The sequence below is a fragment of the Macaca mulatta genome, chromosome 16, assembly GCF_049350105.2.
Source record: "Macaca mulatta isolate MMU2019108-1 chromosome 16, T2T-MMU8v2.0, whole genome shotgun sequence".
NCBI lineage: Eukaryota > Metazoa > Chordata > Mammalia > Primates > Cercopithecidae > Macaca > Macaca mulatta.
Window position 1 is genome coordinate 3,185,843 of NC_133421.1, and position 20,037 is coordinate 3,205,879.

General features: G+C 57.4%; 2 protein-coding genes across 4 annotated transcripts; both read right to left on the minus strand.

The window, feature by feature from the left end:
• Positions 1 to 3,901: 3,901 nt before the first annotated feature.
• On the minus strand, positions 3,902 to 16,126 carry SCARF1 (scavenger receptor class F member 1). 3 transcript variants are annotated; one of them, XM_015118184.3, is made up of 11 exons: positions 15,005 to 15,561; positions 14,621 to 14,682; positions 14,279 to 14,380; positions 12,898 to 13,423; positions 10,616 to 10,834; positions 10,079 to 10,207; positions 9,808 to 9,911; positions 8,958 to 9,078; positions 7,034 to 7,155; positions 6,802 to 6,948; positions 3,902 to 5,659 (listed from the first exon to the last, which is right to left on the minus strand). In XM_015118184.3, the coding sequence occupies exons 1-11, from the start codon at positions 15,220 to 15,222 to the stop codon at positions 4,800 to 4,802; spliced, it is 2,610 nt and encodes an 869-aa protein (XP_014973670.3). In that variant the 5' UTR covers positions 15,223 to 15,561; the 3' UTR covers positions 3,902 to 4,799. The 3 variants fall into 3 exon arrangements, with proteins under 3 accessions (XP_014973670.3, XP_077825855.1, XP_028691685.2); XM_077969729.1 differs by having other exon boundaries at positions 9,859 to 9,911; positions 15,005 to 15,552; XM_028835852.2 differs by having other exon boundaries at positions 4,435 to 5,659; positions 6,802 to 6,911; positions 15,005 to 16,126.
• Positions 15,561 to 19,743, minus strand: RILP (Rab interacting lysosomal protein). Its single transcript, XM_001086142.5, has 8 exons — positions 19,226 to 19,743; positions 19,061 to 19,154; positions 18,851 to 18,957; positions 18,499 to 18,735; positions 18,048 to 18,190; positions 17,552 to 17,674; positions 16,632 to 16,715; positions 15,561 to 16,345 (listed from the first exon to the last, which is right to left on the minus strand). The coding sequence occupies exons 1-8, from the start codon at positions 19,445 to 19,447 to the stop codon at positions 16,168 to 16,170; spliced, it is 1,188 nt and encodes a 395-aa protein (XP_001086142.2). The 5' UTR covers positions 19,448 to 19,743; the 3' UTR covers positions 15,561 to 16,167.
• Between the last annotated feature and the right edge of the window lie 294 nt (positions 19,744 to 20,037).

Here is a 20,037-nt window from a genome sequence, read left to right on the forward strand (position 1 = left end):
TCTGACCTGCCTGGTCCCAGATGTTCCAGTCACATGGCCTGTGGTTTCTGCACCTGCTGTTCTCCTCTAGCTCTCGACAGAGCCTCATTTTGGACAGCACCTCCTCTGGGAAGCCTTCCCTAACCACTCCCCATTAATAATGTTCACTTTATTTGTCCACTGCCGGCATTGTTTTATAATTAGCTATTCATCTGTTTGTCTTCCTCTCCAATTGACTATGAACTCTCTGGGGGCAGAACGGTGTCTTCTTCAACTTTGTATAACCAGCCCTTTGATAGAGAAGCAAGCACAAAGCAGGTGCACAATATGAGTTTGTGGAATGAAAACATGAACTCATGAAAAGGGGCAAGAGGCCAGGCGTGGTGGCTCACACCTGGAATCCCAGCACTTTGGGAGGCCGAGGCGGGTGGATCACCTGAGGTCAGGAGTTCGAGACCAGCCTGGCCAACATGGTGAAGCCCCATCTCTACAAAAAGTACAAAAATTAGCTGGGCGTGATGGTGGGTGCCTATAATGCCAGCTACTCAGGAGGCTGAGGCACAAGAATGGCTTGAATCTGGGAGGCGGAGGTTGCAGAGAGCCAAGACACAAAAGAAACTCAACCTTAGAATACGCATAGAAATTTAAATTGTAATGAGATATAATTGTTTTTTTTGTTTTTTTTTTTTTTGAGACGGAGTCTCACGCTGTTGCCCAGGCTGGAGTGCAGTGGCGCGATCTCGGCTCACTGCAAGCTCCGCCTCCTGGGTTCACGCCATTCTCCTGCCTCAGCCTCCTGAGTAGCTAGGACTACAGGCGCCCGCCACCGCGCCTGGCTAATTTTTTGTATTTTTAGTAGAGACGGGGTTTCACTGTGGTCTCGATCTCCTAACCTTGTGATCCGCCCGCCTCGGCCTCCCAAAGTGCTGGGATTACAGGCTTGAGCCACCGCGCCCGGCCGAGATATAATTGTTGATGGTTAAACACAAAAACAAATTTTTTTTGAGAGTCTCACTCTGTCGCCCAGGCTGCAGTGCAGTGGCACGATCTCGGCTCATTGCAAGCTCCACCTCCCGGGTTCACGCCATTCTCCTGCCTCAGCCTCCCGAGTAGCTGGGACTACAGGCACGCACCACCACACCCAGCTAATTTATTTGTATTTTTAGTAGAGACAGGTTTCACCGTGTTCGCCAGGATGGTCTCGATCTCCTGACCTCGTGATCCGCCCGCCTCAGCCTCCCAGGCGTGAGCCACCGCGCCTGGCCAAAAAAAATTTATATATACTTTTTAGAAGCTTTAGTGGCTGGGCACAGTGGCTCACGCCTGTCATCCCAGCACTTTGGGAGGCCAAGGTGGGCAGATTTTCTGAGGTCAGAAAGACCAACCTGGCCAACATGGCGAAACCCCGTCTCTACTAAAAATACAAAAAATTAGCTGGACGTGGTGGCACACACCTGTAGTCCTGGCTACTTGAGAGGCTGAGGCAGGATAATTGCTTGAACCCAGGAGGCGGAGGTTGCAGTGAGCCGAGATTGTGCCATTGTACTTGTACTCTAGCCTGGGCAACAGAAAGATACTTCATCTCAAAAAAAAAAAAAGAAGCTTTAGCATGTGTTACTTTATTTTTACCAAGGTGGAATAAGGAGATACCCTTTTTTATCTGATCAGATTGAGTGTAGGGACATGGATTCCCCCATAATTTGTGAGAATATACAAATCCAGGCAACATTTTTGGAGACAATTTGGAGTGAGTACAGAAGTGTCTAACTCCCTTACCCTACAACTCAACAGCCCTGCTTCTAGGAATCTATTTGATAGAAAAACTTGCACAAATGTAAAAATAAATATGGGGCCGGGCGCGGTGGCTCACGCCTGTAATCCCAGCACTTTGGGAGGCTGAGGTGGGTGGATCAGCTGAGGTCGGGAGTTCGAGACCAGCCTGACCAACATGGAGAAACACCGTCTCTACTGAAAATACAAAATTAACTGGGCGTGGTGTCAGGTGCCTGTAATCCCAGCTACTCAGGAGGCTGAGGCAGGAGAATCGCTTGAACCCAGGAGGCGGAGGTTGCAATGAGCTGAGATTGTGCCATTGCACTCCAGCCTGGGCAACAAGATTGAAACTCTGTCTCAAAAAATAAATAAATATGAACAAAGTTGTATGCTATGTCATTGTTTATTGTATCAAAACAGATCAGAACAACCCAACCATCCATTGGCAGGGGAATGATTTAAATAGTTGTGCTAGATGGAATCTCATGTAGTCATTTTTTTTAATAAAGAGAGGTGGCAGGCCGGGCGCGGTGGCTCAAGCCTGTAATCCCAGCACTTTGGGAGGCCGAGACGGGCGGATCACGAGGTCAGGAGATCGAGACCATCCTGGCTAACAGGGTGAAACCCCATCTCTACTAAAAAATACAAAAAGCTAGCCGGGCGACGTGGCGGGCGCCTGTAGTCCCAGCTACTCGGGAGGCTGAGGCAGGAGAATGGCGTAAACCCGGGAGGCGGAGCTTGCAGTGAGCTGAGATCCGGCCACTGCACTCCAGCCTGGGGACAGAGCGAGACTCCGTCTCAAAAAAAAAAAAAAAAAAAAAAAGAGAGGTGGCTTGGCCGGGCGCGGTGGCTCAAGCCTGTAATCCCAGCACTTTGGGAGGCCGAGACGGGCGGATCACGAGGTCAGGAGATCGAGACCATCCTGGCTAACACGGTGAAACCCCGTCTCTACTGAAAATACGAAAAACTAGCCGGGCGAGGTGGTGGGCGCCTGTAGTCCCAGCTACTCGGGAGGCTGAGGCAGGAGAATGGCGTAAACCCGGGAGGCGGAGCTTGCAGTGAGCTGCGATCCGGTCACTGCACTGCAGCCTGGGCGACAGAGCCAGACTCAGTCTCAAAAAAAAAAAAAAAAAAAAAAAAAAAAAGAGAGGTGGCTTTATTTTATGGACATTGAACTATATCCAGGATATATTGTTAAGTAGAAAAGCAAGTTGAGACCGGCCACGGTGGCTCACGCCTGTAATCCCAGCACTTCAGGAGACCAAGGTGGGTCAGGAGTTCGAGACCTACCTGGCCAACATGGTGAAACCCCGTCTCTACTAAGAATACAAAAATTAGCCAGGCGTGGTGACACACACCTGTAATCACAGCTACTCAGGAGACTGAGGCAAGAGAATCACTTGAACCTGGGAGGCAGAGGTTGCAGTGAGCCGAGATTGTACCATTGCACTCCAGCCTGGGCAACAGAGCAAGACCCCATCTCTAAAAAAAAAAAAAAAAAAAGCAGCTGAGAACAGTATGCTAACTATGCTAAAATTTTGTTTTTGTTTAAAATATTTGTTGACAGGTACACAGAAAAACATCTGAAAGAAAGCACCCAATTGTTGATGAGATTGAGCACTGGGATAAAAGGAGCTGCCCCTGGCCAGGCGTGGTGGCTCATGCCCATAATTCCAACACTCTGGGAGGCCCAGGCGGTGGAGCCCTTGAGGTTGGGAGTTCAAGACCAGCCTGGCCAACATGGTGAAACCCTGTCTCCACCAAAAAATACAAAAATTAGCCGGGTGTGGTGGCGGGTGCTTGTAATCCCAGCTACTCCGGAGGCTGAGGCAGGAAAATTGCTTGAACCCGGGAGGCAGAGGTTGCAGTGAGCCGAGATCATGCCACTGCACTCCAGTCTGGGTGACAGAGTGAGACTCCATCTTAAAGAAATAAATAAAGCATGGGGGGAGCTGCCCCTTTTCTTTTCTGACTAGGTAATATGTGAGCAAAGAATTCAAACAAGACCAAAAAGCTGCCAGGCAAAAGCAGACTCTACCTCTCTCCTTTAGATTCAGACCCACAGATGCTTCTGGGGAGAAGGGAAATCTGCGGTTTACTTTATACGTGTCTGTAATGTTAGTACTTTTTATTTTTTTAACAAAGATCATTGCTTTTTATTATACTTTATTAAATTCTATCTACTAACAAAAGTAAAAAAGAGTGTTCACTGTAGAAAATTTGCAAACCATACAAAAGTTTCAGAAGAAAATAAATATCACCTACAATCTCACCTTCCAGAGGAAAATACCATTTAGTGCCTTTCCCTTGAATCTGTTTTTATGCACATACATCCTTTTTACAAAGTTCATAGGCCGGGCACGGTGGCTCATGTCTGTCATCCCAGCACTTTGGGAGGCCGAGGCAGATGGATCACGAGGTCAGGAGATCGAGACCATCCTGGCTAACATGGTGAAACCCCATCTCTACTAAAAATAAAAAAAAAATTAGCCGGGCGTGGTGGTGGGCACCTGTAGTCCCAGCTACTTGGGAGGCTGAGGCAGGAGAACGGTGTGAACCCGGCAGGCGGAGCTTACAGTGAGCCAAGACTGCGCCACTGCACTCCAGCCTGGGGGACAGAGCGAGACTCTGTCTCAAAAAAACAAAACAAAACAAAACAAACCACAACAACAAAAAGAAATATTTGTTTAGCCAATCTTTTATCAGCAAACGTGTAGGTTGTCATTTCAGAAAAATGTTTTGCACATGAAAGAAAGAATAGCCCTTACGAGGCACACAGGGTCCAGGACAGCACAGGAGAAGTCCCTGCAGTTAACCCTTCCTGACCCCATCCTGCAGGGTCTCTGCCCAGGCCTTCCAGGCCCCCTCTGGGAGCACCACCAGGGCCCTGGGCCACCTGGCCCGGAAGCCTTGCCTTTTCCCTGTGGAGGGGCAGAGGCTCTGGTCTGTCTGTCCGGGCCCTGGGATCATTTTCCAGCACACAGCACAGTCCAGTCCATGGCAGCTCTGATCCCATCCAGTCTCCTCACTCCCCAAATTCAAGGTCATCAGGGTTCTGGTGGCCTGGAGATGGGTACAACATTCTCATACTCAGGTTCCTCCTGCCTTTCCTCTTCAGCCTGCTTCTGGGGATCCTGTTTCGGGAAGCCAGCCCCAGAGATTGGCTCCTGGGCCCTCCCTGAACTCTCCATGCCTGCCCCCAGCCCCCGGGCCACTTCCTCTGGTCTGACTGCCATAGGCCCTGTGGCCCCAGGAAGCCCAGCTTTTGGGGCTGAGTTGGGGCTCTGGCTGACAGAGCCAGAGGCCAGGCCAGGGCTGCCCTTTTTCCGATTCAGGGCCTGGCGTGGAGGCTTAGGGATGGCCCTCTTGACCTTGGGTTCTGCCTGGCCTTTCTGAAAGCCACCAAAATGGCGGAAGACAGAGCGGACAGGGCCTTCAGATCCCCGGGGCGTCCCCACCAGCATGTAGACCGTGGTCACAGGGCCTGAGCTCTCCTGGACACTGCCCTCAATGGCTTCCACGTGCTCAGCCACTGTCCGGCCACCAAGTGGGGGCCGTCGGTGGCCAGTGGCTGAATCTCCTGGACTGGCAGCCGCAGGAAGGGCCTCATCTGTTTCTGCTTCCTCCAGGCCTGTGGACTCTTCGGCTTCCCGGCCCTCAGGACCTGATTGTGCCCCCCGGGAGAGCCTCTTGGGCTTTCGGAGCGGGCTGGAGAGCTCCCCTGAGCCTCGGTGACTCTGTGGTGCAAACTTGGTACCTTCAGCAAAGGAGACCGATGGCCGCTTGGCCCGAGCTAGACTGGAGGTGCGCGGGATGGCGAATGGCGTGGAGGCGTCCTCAGGGGGCGGGAAAGCACCTCCAGCCAGGCTGGCCTCTGACGACTCTGCCTGGGCCACAGGGACCATCCCTGGCAGAGGAGACAGAAGAGCTTGGCTGGAGCTGAACTGGCCACCACAATGCATCCTACCCACAGCTCAGTATCTTCCAGGAGGCCTCAAAAATAGGGCAAGGAAGAGGGCAAGGAAGTGGAGAGAGGCAGAAGGACCAATTCAGGTAGACACTGTTACTTCTACACTCTTTTTTTTTTAAATTTTTGTAGAGATGGGGTCTCACTATGTTGGCCAGGCTGGTATCAAACCCCTGGCCTCAGGCAATCCTCCTGCCTCCGCCTCCCAAAGTGCTGGGATCACAGGTGTGAATCACTACACCTGGTCTCTATACTCTTTTCTCACCACCTCTCCCTACTTTGAAATACTGTCACACTCTAACCAAGCTAAAACTATTTTGATGTCACCGAGCCACATCCCTCTCACCTCTGGGCCTTTGTGTATGCTGTTCCATCTTCCTAAAACACCATTCCCTCCCCTCCCTGACTTTCACTTGGTTAACTCCTACTGATTCTGCTAGACTCAACTGGGATACCACACACATCTTCCCTGACCCCAGTCACCCCAACATGGCTAGCGAATGAGCCCCTCCTTGTATGTCCCCCATGGAGACACATATCACTGTGTCCTGTCATTGTCAGACTGCCCATCTGACTCTAAGCTTGGTGAGGATAGGAATCTGTCTTGTTATCTCTTGCATCCCCGGAGCCAAGAACAGTGACTAACACAGAATGGGCCCTTAATAACTGTTTGCCGGCCGGGCGCGGAGGCTCACGCCTGTAATCCCAGCACTTCCGGAGGCTGAGGCGGGCGGATCACGAGGTCAGGAGATCGAGATCATCTTGGCCAACGTGCTGAAACCCGGTCTCTACTAAAATAGGAAAATTAGCCAGACGTGGTGGCGGGCACCTGTAATCCCAGCTACTTGGGAGGCTGAGGCAGGGGAATCACTTGAACCCGGGAGGCGGAGGTTGCAGTGAGCGGAGATTGCACCACTGGACTCCAGTCTGGCGACAGAGCAAGACCCAGTCTCAATAAATACATAAATAAATAAATAAATAAATAAATAAATAAATAAATAATAACTGTTCGCTGGGGGACTACAGAGGGAGTTGTGGGGGGCAGGGCTGCTCAGGGGCTATGTGGGCTGTTGGGGGGCTACCTTCGTGGGGTGGTACACAGTAGGCAGGAACCTCATCTGCCTCTGCAGACTCAGGATCGGATGAGAAGGAGTCATCAGAGGCCCAGCCGGCAGAGGGTGGCTCGATGAAGCTGTGGTTGAAGGGGACCTCCGGGTCGTGATGTGAAACTGTAGAGACTCCAGATCAGGCGCCTGCGGGACCTGATGCAAAGCCTTGTCCAATCCCAGACCGCAGCCCCCAGTGCCCACTGACCTGTCACCCAGGGTAGCTTGTGGGAGCTGAGGGAACCGCAGGGCAGTGTGGAGCCTAAGCTGGTCAGTGTTCCCCAGACCTGCATCTTCATCCTGGACAAGGTAGCTCTATCTCTTGCTGGCCTGAGTGAGGAGGGCAAGGACAGTGGTCAGTACATAAGACCCAAGGTGACCTGGGTCACCTTGGCAGGGTGTGACAGGGTGACGACCTCTACTTCAGTGACTCTCTGTTGACTGCAGAATAAAATCCAAACGATTGAGCCCAAGATTCAGGCCTGCCACAGAACCAAGTGTGACTCTAGAGTCAGACAGCCCTGAGTAACAACTCTGGCTCAGACTTCACCTCCCTGGGCCTCAGTTTCCACATCTGTAAAACAGATCCTGTCTGCCTATCTATCTATCTATCTGTCTGTCTGTCTGTCTGTCTATCTATCTAATCTGCAGGACCTGGCAGGGTACCAAGCGTTTTGTGGGGGCTTTTCCAAAATGCAGCTCTTTGTTATTATCATCCTAGCTGAGCCCCAGCTCACCTGTCTCTCTCTCTCTCTCTCTCTCTCTATTTTTGAGATAGAGTCTCGCTCTTGTTGCCCAGGCTGGAGTGCAATGGTGCGATCTTGGCTCACTGCAACCTCTGCCTCCCAGGTTCAAGCGATTCTCCTGCCTTAGCCTGCTGAGTAGCTGGGATTACAGGCACCCACCACCATGCCCAGCTAATTTTGTATTTTTAGTAGAGATGGGGTTTCACCATGTTGGCTAGGCTGGTCTCGAACTCCTGACCTCAGGTGATCTGCCTGCCTCGGCCTCCCAAAGTGCTGGGATTACAGGTGTGAGCCACTGTGCCTGGCCCACCTGTCTCAAATGACACCCCCTCCAGGAAGCCTTCCCTTGTTCCCACTCTGCTCTGCCCCCACATGGGGAGGAGGCTGCTCCACTCTTCACCGTCCCTCCAACAGCCTTTGCACCTGTCCTTGTGTCCCTGTGAGGGGCTTCTTGCCACCGTGGGCTCTATGCCCTGGGCCAGTGGCAACTGTCTCTGCTCATCTGTGAATGCCACACAAGCACAGAGGAGGACGTGCTGGAGGACTAGGGCAGGAACTAGCAAGAGAGCACCAGACAAAGAGTCCAAAAAGGCGGAGAGGGGCTTCCTGTGTGCCAATAACCAACTGGATCACCTCGGGCCTCCGTGTCCTCTGGGAATTGAGGACAATAATCCTCCTGGCCCCACATTCCCTGTTCCAAACCTCCAGGCTGTTGAGTCTCAAAGAAGCCTGGAGTGTGAAGAGGTTTCATAAAGGAACAAAGCTCTGAGTAAGCCCCTCTGTGGCGGGCCCCACCAGCCCAACCCTCCCTCCGCTCTCCGCCTCCCAGGAAGCTACATTCTCTGCTAACCCACTGCACAGACATTCATGTCACTTTCCTTTGCGGGGCATCTGAGGCCTGGTCTCTTTCCCTCCTGGCCCAGAGCTGGGCTGCTCCTGCCGTGGTCCCAGTCCTCCTCCTCTGGTCCCTGCCGGTGTCAGCTCTCTGCCTCCCGCTGCAGGCTCCAGTTTGCCAGCCCGGTGCCCATGCAACTCAGAAACTTACTCATCGAAGGTTTCCAAGGAGGGCAGGCAGCTGACCCGGTGTCTCCAGTGTCTCCAGGCCACAGTCACTGCCAACTACCTCCATCACCACTGACCCACGTGGGCAACAAGGCCAGCTCTCCCCACCCCATCACCTCTGACCTATGTGGGTGATAAGGTCAGCCCTCCCCACCCCATCACCTCTGACCTATGTGGGTGACAAGGCCAGCTCTCCCCACCCCATCACCTCTGACCTATGTGGGTGATGAGGCCAGCCCTCCCTACCCGGAAAGGAAACCAGATGCCTCCCTGCTCCCACCCCATGGCCTGAGCTGTGTGGGGAAGGGACGGGCTAGTGTTCACCTGTCCTTGAGGTCTGACCGGGTGGCCCAGCAGCAGCAGGCACAGCAGGCGAGGCCCAGGAACAGCAGCAGCAGAGGCACAAGGCTGCTTGCGATAAGGGTGGCGTCCCGACTGCGAGAGCCTGGGGGAGCCGGAGATGGGGGATATTCAGGCCTTCCTGTCTCCTACACATCCTGTCTTTGCTCTGAGTTGCCTGCTACCCAGAAGCTTCTTCGTGGGGGCTCTCCTGCCTCCGGGCAGCCTCTCTGCTGGCGTGTCCCCTTCCGCGGGGTCTGTGGCCCATTCCACAGATTCTTGCCCCTGAGGCCCTGTCAGTGTCCAACCACCCTGCTGCGCATTTCATGGCTCTAGCCTGGTTTCGCAGGGGGCCAGGGCTCTGTCACATCTTCAGGGAGCCCCAGAGCATCCACACAGAGCTCAGGTATAAAGAATGTTTCTGGACCGGGTGCAGTGGCTCATGCCTGTGATCCCAGCACTTTGGGTGGCAGAGGCAGGCAGACCACCTGAGGTCAGGAGTTCGAGACCAGCCTGGCCAACATGGTGAAACCCCGTCTCTACTAAAAATACAAAAATTAACCCGGCGTGGTGGCGGGCACCTGTAATCCCAGCTGCTCGAGAGGCTGAGGTGGGAGAATGGCTTGAACCCTGGAGGCGGAGGTTGCAGTGAGCCGAGATCGTGCCACTGCACTCCAGCCTGGGGGACAGAGCAAGACTCCATCTCAAGAGAAAAAAAAAAAAAAGAATGTCTCTGAAGTGGCCCAGACTCCCTGGTGAGGAACTGGCCCTGGAGCCCGTGTGAAGGGCCCGCCTTTCCCTGGCTACTGCACCCTGCAGCCTTCTTCCACCTTACCCGGCTGGCAGGACCCGGAGACAGGGTGGCAGGGTCCCTCTGGGCACTCACAGGGAACTGAGCAGTTGTTTCCATGGAAGCCGGCCGGGCAGGAGGTGTTGCAGCTGTGGAGTGACATGGAGAGGCGGGCTGAGGGCTGCGTGAAGGGAGGGACAGGCAGGAGACAGGGAGGGAGATTTCCGGGCACTGTCCAGGCAAGTTGAGGAAACGCTGCACAGAGGCCTGACCTAGGCCCCTGGTACTCTCCTGCCCCCAGGACCCCCGTCCTCACCTGGGCCCCCAGTAGCCGGCACTGCAGACACATTCCCCTGTCACAGCGTCACAGGCCCCCTGAACACAGGTGGGGCAGGTGGAGCCGCAGTCTTCCCCAAAGGTGCCAGTGGGGCAGGGGTCTTCACACCTGGGGTGAGGCAAGACTCGGGGAAGGGGAGAGCAAGGCAGGCCTGGCCCCCACCGTGGGGCCCCACCTGTCCACTCCAGGCTCCTGGACTCAAGGACCCAACTGGCCACGCCTTAGCAGTGAAGCTCAGGTGTAAATAGGGCCTTGAACTTGGGGCCGAATCCAGCAGCTGACAGACTACAAGTCCCCAGAGCGGGAGGAGGGCAGGAAGCCTCAGAGGGGAGGGAGCTGGGATCCTGCCCAGGTACCCCCAGAACTCATTGCTCTCCCCAACTCTTCAACAGGGGGGAGGCCCCTGGGACTGCATGAACCTGTGTGTCAGGGAGGGGTGGTGCTCTCAGAGAGAGCCGCTGAGGTGAGGGTCCTGGGGGGAGGTGCACCCCACCCTGAACAGAATGGTGCGCTCACCTGGGCCCCAGCCAGCCAGGGTCACAGCGCTGACAGTGGCCAGTATCTGGCTGACAGACCTCCCCACGTCGGCAGTGAGAGCACTGCTGTCCGCAGCTCTCGCCAAAGGTGCCAGGCAGGCAGGGCTGTTGGCACTGGGTTCCGTTCCAGCCCGGCTCGCAGGACTCACAGCTCCCTGTGTCTGGAGAGCACGGCTCATTGTGCTTGCAGTGGCCACAGCTGGGAAGAGAAGGGCTTTGTGGGAGCAGTGGGGGTGGATGGATGGAGCGCCCACCCCTTCCAACCCCTGTACTCCACGCAGGCCTTCGGGGGCCCTGGAGAGCGTTCGGGTCCCACCTGGGTCACTCAGGCAGGTTTGCGCCTCAGTTTCCCCACGTTGTACAATGAAGACAAATGAGGGCTCTTACAGGAGGATCCCATCCCTTTCCTTCGAAGCGTCTACTCTGTGACCATCTTTCCCTGGGTCCCAGGGTCAGCAGGAGGCAGCAGCCCAGCCAGGGCAGCCACGTCACCACCAAGCTCTGAGTCCCATCTGCCAGGTCTGCCAGGTCTTCCCTCCTGCCCTTTCCCTTTTCTTCCTTTCACACTGAGCGACCCTGAGGTCTGGCATGAATGGAACTCAGTAGTGTCTTCTACTCCATCACATGAAATAAAAAAATGTAAAGTGTTTTCACCCAGGGGTCCCCAAACCCTGGGCCATGGACTGGTACTAGTCCATGGCCTGTTAGGAACCAGGCAGCAGCATAGAGATGAGCAGCGGGGGAGCCTGACCGCCTGAACTCTGCTGCCAGCCAGATCAGTGGCAGCCTTAGGTTCTCATAGGAGCGCCAATCCTATTGTGAACTGATCACGGCAGGGTCCTGGTTCCACGCTCTTTATGAGGATCTAATGCCTGATAATCTGTCACTGTCTCCCATCATCCCCAGATGGGACCATCTAGCTGTGGGAGAATAAGCTCAGGGCTGCCACTGATTCTATATTACAGTGAGTCATATAATTATTTCATTATAGATTACAGTATGATAATAGAAAAATTGCCACGAAACCTGTCCCTGGTGCCAAAAGGTTGGAGACCACTGTTGTCACCAATATAATTTCACATTTGCCATATCTTAGTTTCCCATTGATGCTTAACAGTTACTTGAAGTTTTTCCCTCAGATGCTCAACTATCTGGGATCATATACTTGGGTCAGATCCATTAGTAGGGGAGAAGAAGGGGAGTTTATAAAAGCCATTTAGCTGATCTGGACCAGCATTTTTATTTTTATTTTATTTTATTATTATTTTCTTTGAGACGGAGTCTCGCTGTGTCACCCAGGCTGGAGTGTGATGGTGTGATCTCGGCTCACTGCAACCTTCTCCTCCCGAGTTCAAGTGATTCTCCTGCCTCAGCCTCCCAAGTAGCTGGGATTACAGGCGCCCACCACCACGCCCGGCTAACTTTTGTATTTTTAGTAGAGATGGAGTTTCACCAGGTTGGTCAGTCTGGTCTCAAACTCCTGACCTCAGGTGATCCGCCCGCCTCAGCCTCCCAAAGTGCTGGGATTACCGGTGTGAGCCACTGCGCCCATCCAGGGGTGAAATTTCTTATGGTGAGTGCAGCTGGTCAAAGTTTGAAAGTCACTGAGTCCTAAAGGGACCTTGCCCAGGACCTTTGGTCACTCTATCCACTCATCTATACATATGGCTTGCTAGCAGTGCTAGTATAGCAATTTTTTGCACAGCAGTAAACGATAAAATGAGCAGGCGGGGCTGGACCTGGGTAACAAAGGGTTTTTAAAGTTCTTGTTTCGTTTTGTTTGAGAGGGAGTCTCATACCCGGTGGAGTGCAGTGGTGCGACCTCGGCTCACTGCAACCTCCACCTCCCCGGCTCAAGCGATTCTCCTGCCTCAGCCTACCGAGTACCTGGGACTACAGGCGTGGCCAGGCTAATTTTTGTGTTTTTAGTAGAGACGAGGTTTCACCATGTTGGCCAGGATGGTCTCAAACTCCTGACCTCAGGTGATGCGCCCGCCTCAGCCTCTCAGAAGTGCTGGGATTACAGGTGTGAACCACCGCGCCTAGACCTCTTTTCCCCTTTCTCGTCCCTCTGCTTCGTACGTTTTTTGAGGGGAGCACCGCAAAGCCCTGATCCCTCCTCCCGGCGCCCGGCCCCGGCCACCTGACTCCGCCCCGCCCACCTGTGTGCACCCCGCCCCCGCCCCGCCCCCGCCCCGCCCCCGCCCCGCCCCGTCCCCGTCCCCGCCCCGCCCACTCACCCGCTCCGCCCCGCCCGCTCACCTGTGTGCGCACTGCACCCCGTGGCTACCAGCTGGGCAAGGCAGCTCGCAGCGCGCTCCGCGGAAGCCGGGCGGGCAGGTGCACTGGCCGGAGGCGGCACTGCAGCGGCCCCGCACACACTCGCACTGCTGCCGGCACTCGGGACCCCACCAGCCCGGCCGGCAGGCGCAGCGGCCCGAGTCCTGGTCGCACGGGGAGCCGTGGCAGGTGCAGCGGAAACTGCAGCGGCGCCCCCACCAGCCCGGCTTGCACACGCAGGCGCCCGTGGCCTGCTCGCAGCGCGCCGCCTCGGGCTTGCACTGGCACGGGCGGTGGCACGTGGGGGACCACCAGCCCGGCTCGCAGCGGCACACGCCGGTCGCGGGGTCGCAGCGCCCGTGGGGGCCGCAGGTGCACGGGAACTCGCAGTGGGCGCCCCAGCGGTGGGCCTGGCACTGGCACGCGCCCGTGGCTGGCTCACACTGGCCGTGAGGGTGGCAGGGGCAGTTCTCACGGCAGTCGGGGCCCCAGTACTGGCCCGGGCAGCCTGCAGGGATGGGTACGGGAGGGGTCAGCGGGCTCAGGGCCGCGCGCGGACCCTTACCCTGCGTCCCCTTACGCAAGGAAAAGGGGCACGGGGCCCATCCTCCAAGAGCCGGGGACAGACCCTCGGAACATCCGGCAGCCTGTCCTGGGCAACACTCATTCCTGCTCCGCTCTGACCTACAGAAAACCCTTAGCCATTAGTGGGAGGCCCAGCCTCCCATTTCACATTCAGAACACACTCAGAGATCCTGAGTGGGCAGTGGACTTGCCCAGAGTGCGGCACCGAGGTGGGTGGGCCTTCCTCCATGGCTGCTCCTCCCTGCTGAGGTGGATCCCTGCTGGGCTGGAGCAGAGAGAGCTTCCTCCCAATCTCAGTCCTGGATGCTGCCCGCCAGGGTGCAGGTTAAGCCACCTTTCCCCTAATGATTCCTTGATTCCTGGTGCCCATCCTCTGGCTTCCCAACCCCTTTCCCTTCCCTCTCTTTCTGCCAGAAAGGGCAGACAGCTGAGCGGGGGGCCTCCCTCCATCCACTGCCCATGTATAAGGCGTATGTGGGAAAGAGAAGGAATATACTCATTTTGCAATGAACGGGAATCACAGGTTTTCTGAGAAGTGGAAGAGGAAGATGCGCAGGTGGGCAGGGCTTTGTGGATACGGGTGAAAACCCAGTGACTCAGGCCATCTCCTAGGAGTGTGTGTCACTTCCTGTCTCTGGACCGCGATTCCTCAGTGAAGCTGGGAGGGATCCTGGCCCTGCTGTCCTGAGGCTACATGGCTACCTGCCTTGCCCGCCCCCACACCACTGTCCCCGTACCCAGCTCTGCCCAGCAACTTCATCCAGCCCTTGAGACTCACGGGAGCTGCAGTAGGCCCCAAAGAATCCAGGTTTGCATCGACAGAGGCCTGGCTTCACACACACCTCATCTTTCTGGCAGGCATCCGGCCCCTCACAGATGGCTGAAAGACACCCCACCCAGGTTGGAAAGACAGGAGCAGGACCAGGGGACACCCCTGCCCTCTCACTGGCTCCTGGGGCCATGCCTCCTCAAGAGGTGCCCCTTCAGGCCTGGGGGGTGTCACAGGAGAAACCCTGGCTCCTGGTGTCAGGAAGGGCAGGCCCGGGAGGGTAGGAAGGAAGGGCTATCGCTGGGCTACGGCTTCCCTTCTCCTTGGCTGAGGGTCTGTCCGGCTACTCACGGATGGTGCATTCTTGATCCTTCTGCCTCCAGCCTGCGCAGCACTGCAGCTCAGCAGAGGGGCTGTGAGGCAAAAAGGGGTCAGCTGGACAAGGCGGGGGGTGCAGCTTAGCCCCGAGCAAGGTGGATCACTGTCTCTGGCTGAGGTGGAGGAGGCTGGTTTAGCCTTAGCTAGGGAGGCCTAGCAGATCTTTACGGCTCGGGTCCCCAGCCCCTCCCCTCTCCTTCCCTGGCCCTTCCACCATCTGCCCTGGCTAGCCACTACCTGCCAGGCCGCCATCAGCAGCCCTTCCTTCCAGCCCAAGCCCCCTTCCTAGTCTCCTCCTTCCCCTAAAGGCCTCAACACCGGTTCAACCACCCGCCATCAGACTCCCACGAGACCCACCTGCTGGCCACACAGACGTGCTGCCCATTGGGGTCCAGCTCAGACCCCTGGGTCCCCCGAGTCCAGAGCAGCAGCAGCGGGAGCAGCAGTCCCAGCCCCATGGCAGCCGGCGCGGTGGGAGGGCTCGGGTTCATCTGGCCCCCACAGCTCCCAACCCCCTCCTTGCTTCCTCTCAGGGCTTTTCCTGAGGAAACCAGGCCGGAGGGGCGGGCTGCCATGAGGCACCTCCCTGAGAGGGAGGGGGTGGCTGGAAAGACTGACACTCAAAAAAAGAAAGGAAAAAGAAGGCAATGGCAGGGCTGAGTGGCCTCGGCCTGGAAGGGCCAGAAGGATGAAGTTGCAGGTCTCTGGGTGCCGGGGCCAGGGAAGCGGGTGGAGTGAGGGTGGGAGTCAGGGCTTTCCATCAAGCCACACTCCCAAAGCAAGGCCCGAGCTTCAAGAAGCCAACCCCGCTCTAAGTGACTGAGCAAGGAGACCCACGAGGACCCCTCAGCCTGCCTCTGCTCCTGGCAGGGTTGGGAGGCGGGACAGACATGGACAGACAGGCGAGGAACAGTTTCTGCATATTACGGGCAGTTCTTTATTTATTATTATTTTTTTTTTGAGACAGAGTCTCGCTCTGTCGCCCAGGCTGGAGTGCTGTGGCCGGATCTCAGCTCACTGCAAGCTCCGCCTCCCGGGTTCCCGCCATTCTCCTGCCTCAGCCTCCCGAGTAGCTGGGACTACAGGCGCCCGCCACCTCGCCCGGCTAGTTTTTTGTATTTTTTAGTAGAGACGGGGTTTCACCGTGTTAGCCAGGATGGTCTCGATCTCCCGACCTCCTGATCCGCCCGTCTCGGCCTCCCAAAGTGCTGGAATTACAGGCTTGAGCCACCGCGCCCGGCCGGGCAGTTCTTTATTACATGAGCTCAGGCTGTCTGCACAAAGCCCTGGGAGCTAGGCAGTCAGCTCTCATTTCGTGGATGGGGAAACTGAGACTCAGAGAGGCACTCTTATATCTGGCCCCAGAGGCTTGGTACAGAGACGTAGAGAGGGAGGTGGGCTGAGCCCCCATCCTGCCCTGGTACAGGCCAGGATTGGGGCAGACCCCTGGTGAGGGCTGCGAAGGCGGGAGCCCTGTCCTCATTTGAGGCCACACATCCATCCACAGCTAGACCCCTAAGTCAGGCCTCCGGGGTGGCTGAGGCCCCCAGACAAAGGTGTTCGTGGAGGGCAGAACAGGGCAGATCAGGAGCTGGGGACTGTGGTTGGGCCTCCTCTTCTCCCCCTAGCTTGCTGGGTGCGGGGCTGTCGGTCTCATCCTCAGGGGATTCGGCTTTACCCCGATACCATAGGCCAAAGCTGGAGAGAGACAGCCGGAAGTACTTTCAGCCAGGAAGCCAGAGAGGTCAAGGATATGGATGAGGGCAGGGGGTGGTGAGAAAAGGGGAGAGGGGGAAGAAAGGGCAGTCTGAGGGAGTGGGAAGGTGATGGGGGCCTGGGCCAGAGAAGCAGGAGGGGAGGATGTGCTTAGAGCCAAGGACAGCAGGGTGACAGGCAGAGAAGCAGGAAAGGGGATCCTGAGAAGAACCATCCAGGGCCCTTCCTCCCTCCCCATATTCTTGTCCTTCCCTTTCCCCCAACATACAAACTCTGTATTTTGGACTCCGGGGGTGGGGGATGGTCTCCCTTATCATCGGAGAGCAGGAGCCATGAGCCATCCTCATCGTCACTGAGACAGAGGAGAGAGGAGACATGAGGGTCATTGATCAAGGCCCTGAGGGACAACAGGAATCCAGCAGGGGGGACGGAGAGACTGCAGGGCCCCCGGGGCTGGAGAGAAGGCAACCCTGGGGAGATGCAGCGTGTTGGGGCTTTATTTTTTATTTTTTATTTTTAGACAGAGTCTCACTCTGTCACAGGCTGGAGTACAGTGGCGCGATCTCAGCTCCCTGCAACCTCTGCCTCCCAGGTTCAAGTGATTCTCCTGCCTCAGCCTCCTGAGTAGCTGGGATTACAGGCACCTGCCACCACGCCCGGCTAATTTTTGTATTTTTAGTAGAGACAAGGTTTCACCATGTTGTCCAGGCTGGTCTCGAATTCCTGACCTCAGGTGATCTGCCTACCTCAGCCTCTCAAAGTGCTGGGATTACAGGCGTGAGCCACCGCACCCGGCCGAGGCTTTATTTTATAGCTTGACACACAGCAGGCCCTGACACAGCCGCGGCTACCGTTTCACCCCCGTAAGAACAAACAGACCCAGCCAAGGCAGGAACCTGAAGAATGAATGTGGAGAGGTAGCACTGGCAGAATGGACGGCAGGAAAGGTAAGGGGAATGGTGAAATCCAGGGAGAAGAGCCCAGGCCGGACAGTGGCCACGGGACACAACCAGACCAGGTCAGCAGGTCCTAGAAGCGGCCAGGCTAGGGAGGCTCAAGGGGTGACCAGGTTGGGGTGATAGCCTCAGTCTGAAACAATGGACTCAGAGGGTGCCCAGGCTGAGTCATCAGGCTCAGCAGAATGAGGGAGGGAGGCCTGGCTCAGTGGGAATGCAGGCAGGGACCTACCTGCTCTCTGCTTCCTCTGGTGTCCCTAACATCTTGGCCTTGATTTTCTTCCGCTGCTTCCGGACAGCCACCTTCATGGCCTCAAGCAGAAGGCCGGGGACCCGGTGGTCTGTGAGCAGCTCCCTACACAAGAGGGCAGGAAGGGAGAAAGCTGTGGGGATGCCAGCCATGGGGATGCCAGCCGCAGGCCTCACTCCTGGTACCTGTGCATGCGGCTCCTCCCTGAACACCTGAAGCGCTCTGCCTTGCTGACACTCTCAGACCTGAGCTTAGGTGGCCCCATGGCCCCTCTAGGAGAGTTTCCCTGGCTGCTGCAGCTGCGACCCTTTGCACTATCCCTCTCCCCTGTCTGGATGATATTGCAGAGGGAAGGGGCTGTGCAATTCATGTCCTCCCAGTTCCCAGCGCAGGCCTGGCACATGTCACTGTGGACATGTCAATGACTGGAGAATGAGGTGGGGTGAGGGGAGGCCCCCCGGCTTCCCAGCGCTCTCACCGCTGGAAGTAGGCCAGCTCCTCCTTGAGCAGGAACACTTTGGCTTTGAGTTCATTCCGCTCCTGAAGGATCTGCTCAAACTCCTCCCGACTGAAGCACTGCCCTGCCTCCGAGGGGCGCCCCAGCTGCTGCGCAGCCTCCGCCTTTGGAAGGACAGGCATGGTCAGAGGGTCGCCTCCGCTGGCGTTCCCTCCCCCCGCTCCAGGGCCATCATGGGAATGCTAGAGGAAGTGACGGGCAGGGAGACTTGGGGGACAAGGGTGCCCCAACAGATAACAGAGCAGTGCTCCTGCTGAGAGCAGGGGCCGAGGCCGGCCGGGGGCGCAGATCTGTCTGCCACCTCCCGGCTTCCTGGCGGACCTGCTGTGCAGCATGCAAACCTTGCCCGAGCGCCCACCAAGCGCTGGACGCTGAGTCCTGGGCTGGGTCCTTGCCCTCATGCGGCACTCACCGGGTCCTCAGATGCGCCTGCGCCGGCGGTCATCCATTCGGGCTCCTGCACGTGCTGGTGCCCGGGAGCCCCGGCCTGCCCCTGCGCTCCCTCTTTAGCTGGCGGGGTCGCGGCTTCGCCAAGCTGCTGGCGCTCCCTCTCGCGGTCCTGCGCGGCGCGCAGCTGGATCTGCACGGCCGCCAGTTTGTGCCGCAGCTCAGCATTCACCAGCAGGAGGCGCTGCAGCTGCTCCTGCAACTGGGAGCGGAGCAAACGGTGGGGTGGGCGGGGCACCGAGGGCCCGCGGAGCCCCGCCCCGTGCCTGCCTCGCTCCGCCCCCGGAGCCCCCGCCCCGCCCACATCTTGCCCTCACCGCCTCGGTCTCCTGGCCTCGCTGCCGCAGGTCGCGGTTGTGCGCACGGAGTTCGTCCCGCTGTCGGTCCGTCACCTCCTTGAGCTGCCGCAGCAGCGCGCGCTCCTCTGAGGAAGGGGCGTTCTTAGCGGCGGCACGTAGGCCCGCGGGAGGGAGAGGAGGACCCGAGCCGGTCGCCACCCGCCCTGCCCTGGCCGGAGCTGGGCTCACCCTGTGGCCCCGCGCGCAGCTCCCTGCGGAGGCGCTCGTTCTCCTCCCGCAGCCGCCGCAGCTCCTGCTCCGCCTGCTGCGCCGACACCTGCAGCTGGGGAGACCCGGGTCTCAGGCTTCGGCCCTGCCGGCCCCGCGGGTGGCGAGGGGAGCGCCGTGACTCACCGAGTCTGGGGCGGGCCCCACGGCAGCCTGTTCCAAGAGCTCCAGCGCCCGCACCACTAGCGGCACCAGCCCTGCCGCCGCCTCCGGCCCGAAACGGCGCGCCAGCTCCTGCAGCTCAGTGCCCAGGGCCCCGGCTAGATGGTACACAAGCTCCGCGGCCGTTCCCGACCCCGCGGTCTCCCGAGACCCCCAGCCAGGCGCCACTGCCCTTCTGGGCTCCATGTCCCCCAAAGGCTTAGGGCTGCGACCCCTCCACTCTCAACTGAGACGGGGAAAAGCCAAACAGTTCCGCCCCAGGAAGCCTTTAGGGCTGTGTGGGCGGGGTAGAAGCGAGAAGGGTGGGGAGGAACGAGGGAGAAGGCGTGGGGAAGGGAGATAGTGTCCTAGGTCCCCTGGGCCCTGTCCCTTCCATGCCCAAGGTCACAGGAAACAGGACAGCCAACTTCCAGCCAGACGTCCAAGAGCTGAGGCTCAGGGCTGCAAGTGGTCACTTTAGTGGAGCCCTCCCCACAGGCCCAGTCCAGGCTCCGCCCCGTGTGTGGAGTCATGGGGCCAACTTGGCAGCGGGGCACTCCAGGCGAGAGGTGACAGGTAGGCAGCCAGTCACTGGCCTCCGCCCGGCTGTACACCAGCTGTCTGCCTGTGTGCTTGTTTTCCTGACCAGGAGTGACACAGAAAGCTTAAAGGGCTGGGCTGGACACCACAGCCGCTCAGCGCAAGCCAGAGTTCCTAGACCGGGAAAGGTCAACTGCTCCCAGAACTGTGGAAAGGAGGCGAGGGCTTCCAAGTACTGTTTTGTAGAGAAAGCAGCA

Bases quoted from the DNA above. Each gene is read 5' to 3' on its own strand.
- SCARF1 (XM_015118184.3), bottom strand. From the start codon at position 15,222: ATGGCAGCCCGCCCCTCCGGCCTGGTTTCCTCAGGAAAAGCCCTGAGA. The intron at 9,912-10,078 runs GTGAGGACGGGG...GTCACTCCACAG, and splicing joins GCCGGCTACTGGGGGCCCAG to CTGCAACACCTCCTGCCCGG. The intron at 7,156-8,957 runs GTGAACACTAGC...CTCCTCACTCAG, and splicing joins CGGTCAGACCTCAAGGACAG to GCCAGCAAGAGATAGAGCTA.
- RILP (XM_001086142.5), bottom strand. From the start codon at position 19,447: ATGGAGCCCAGAAGGGCAGTGGCGCCTGGCTGGGGGTCTCGGGAGACC. The intron at 18,736-18,850 runs GTGAGGGCAAGA...CTCCGCTCCCAG, and splicing joins GAGGCCAGGAGACCGAGGCG to TTGCAGGAGCAGCTGCAGCG. The intron at 18,191-18,498 runs GTGAGTGCCGCA...GTCCTTCCAAAG, and splicing joins CAGGCGCATCTGAGGACCCG to GCGGAGGCTGCGCAGCAGCT.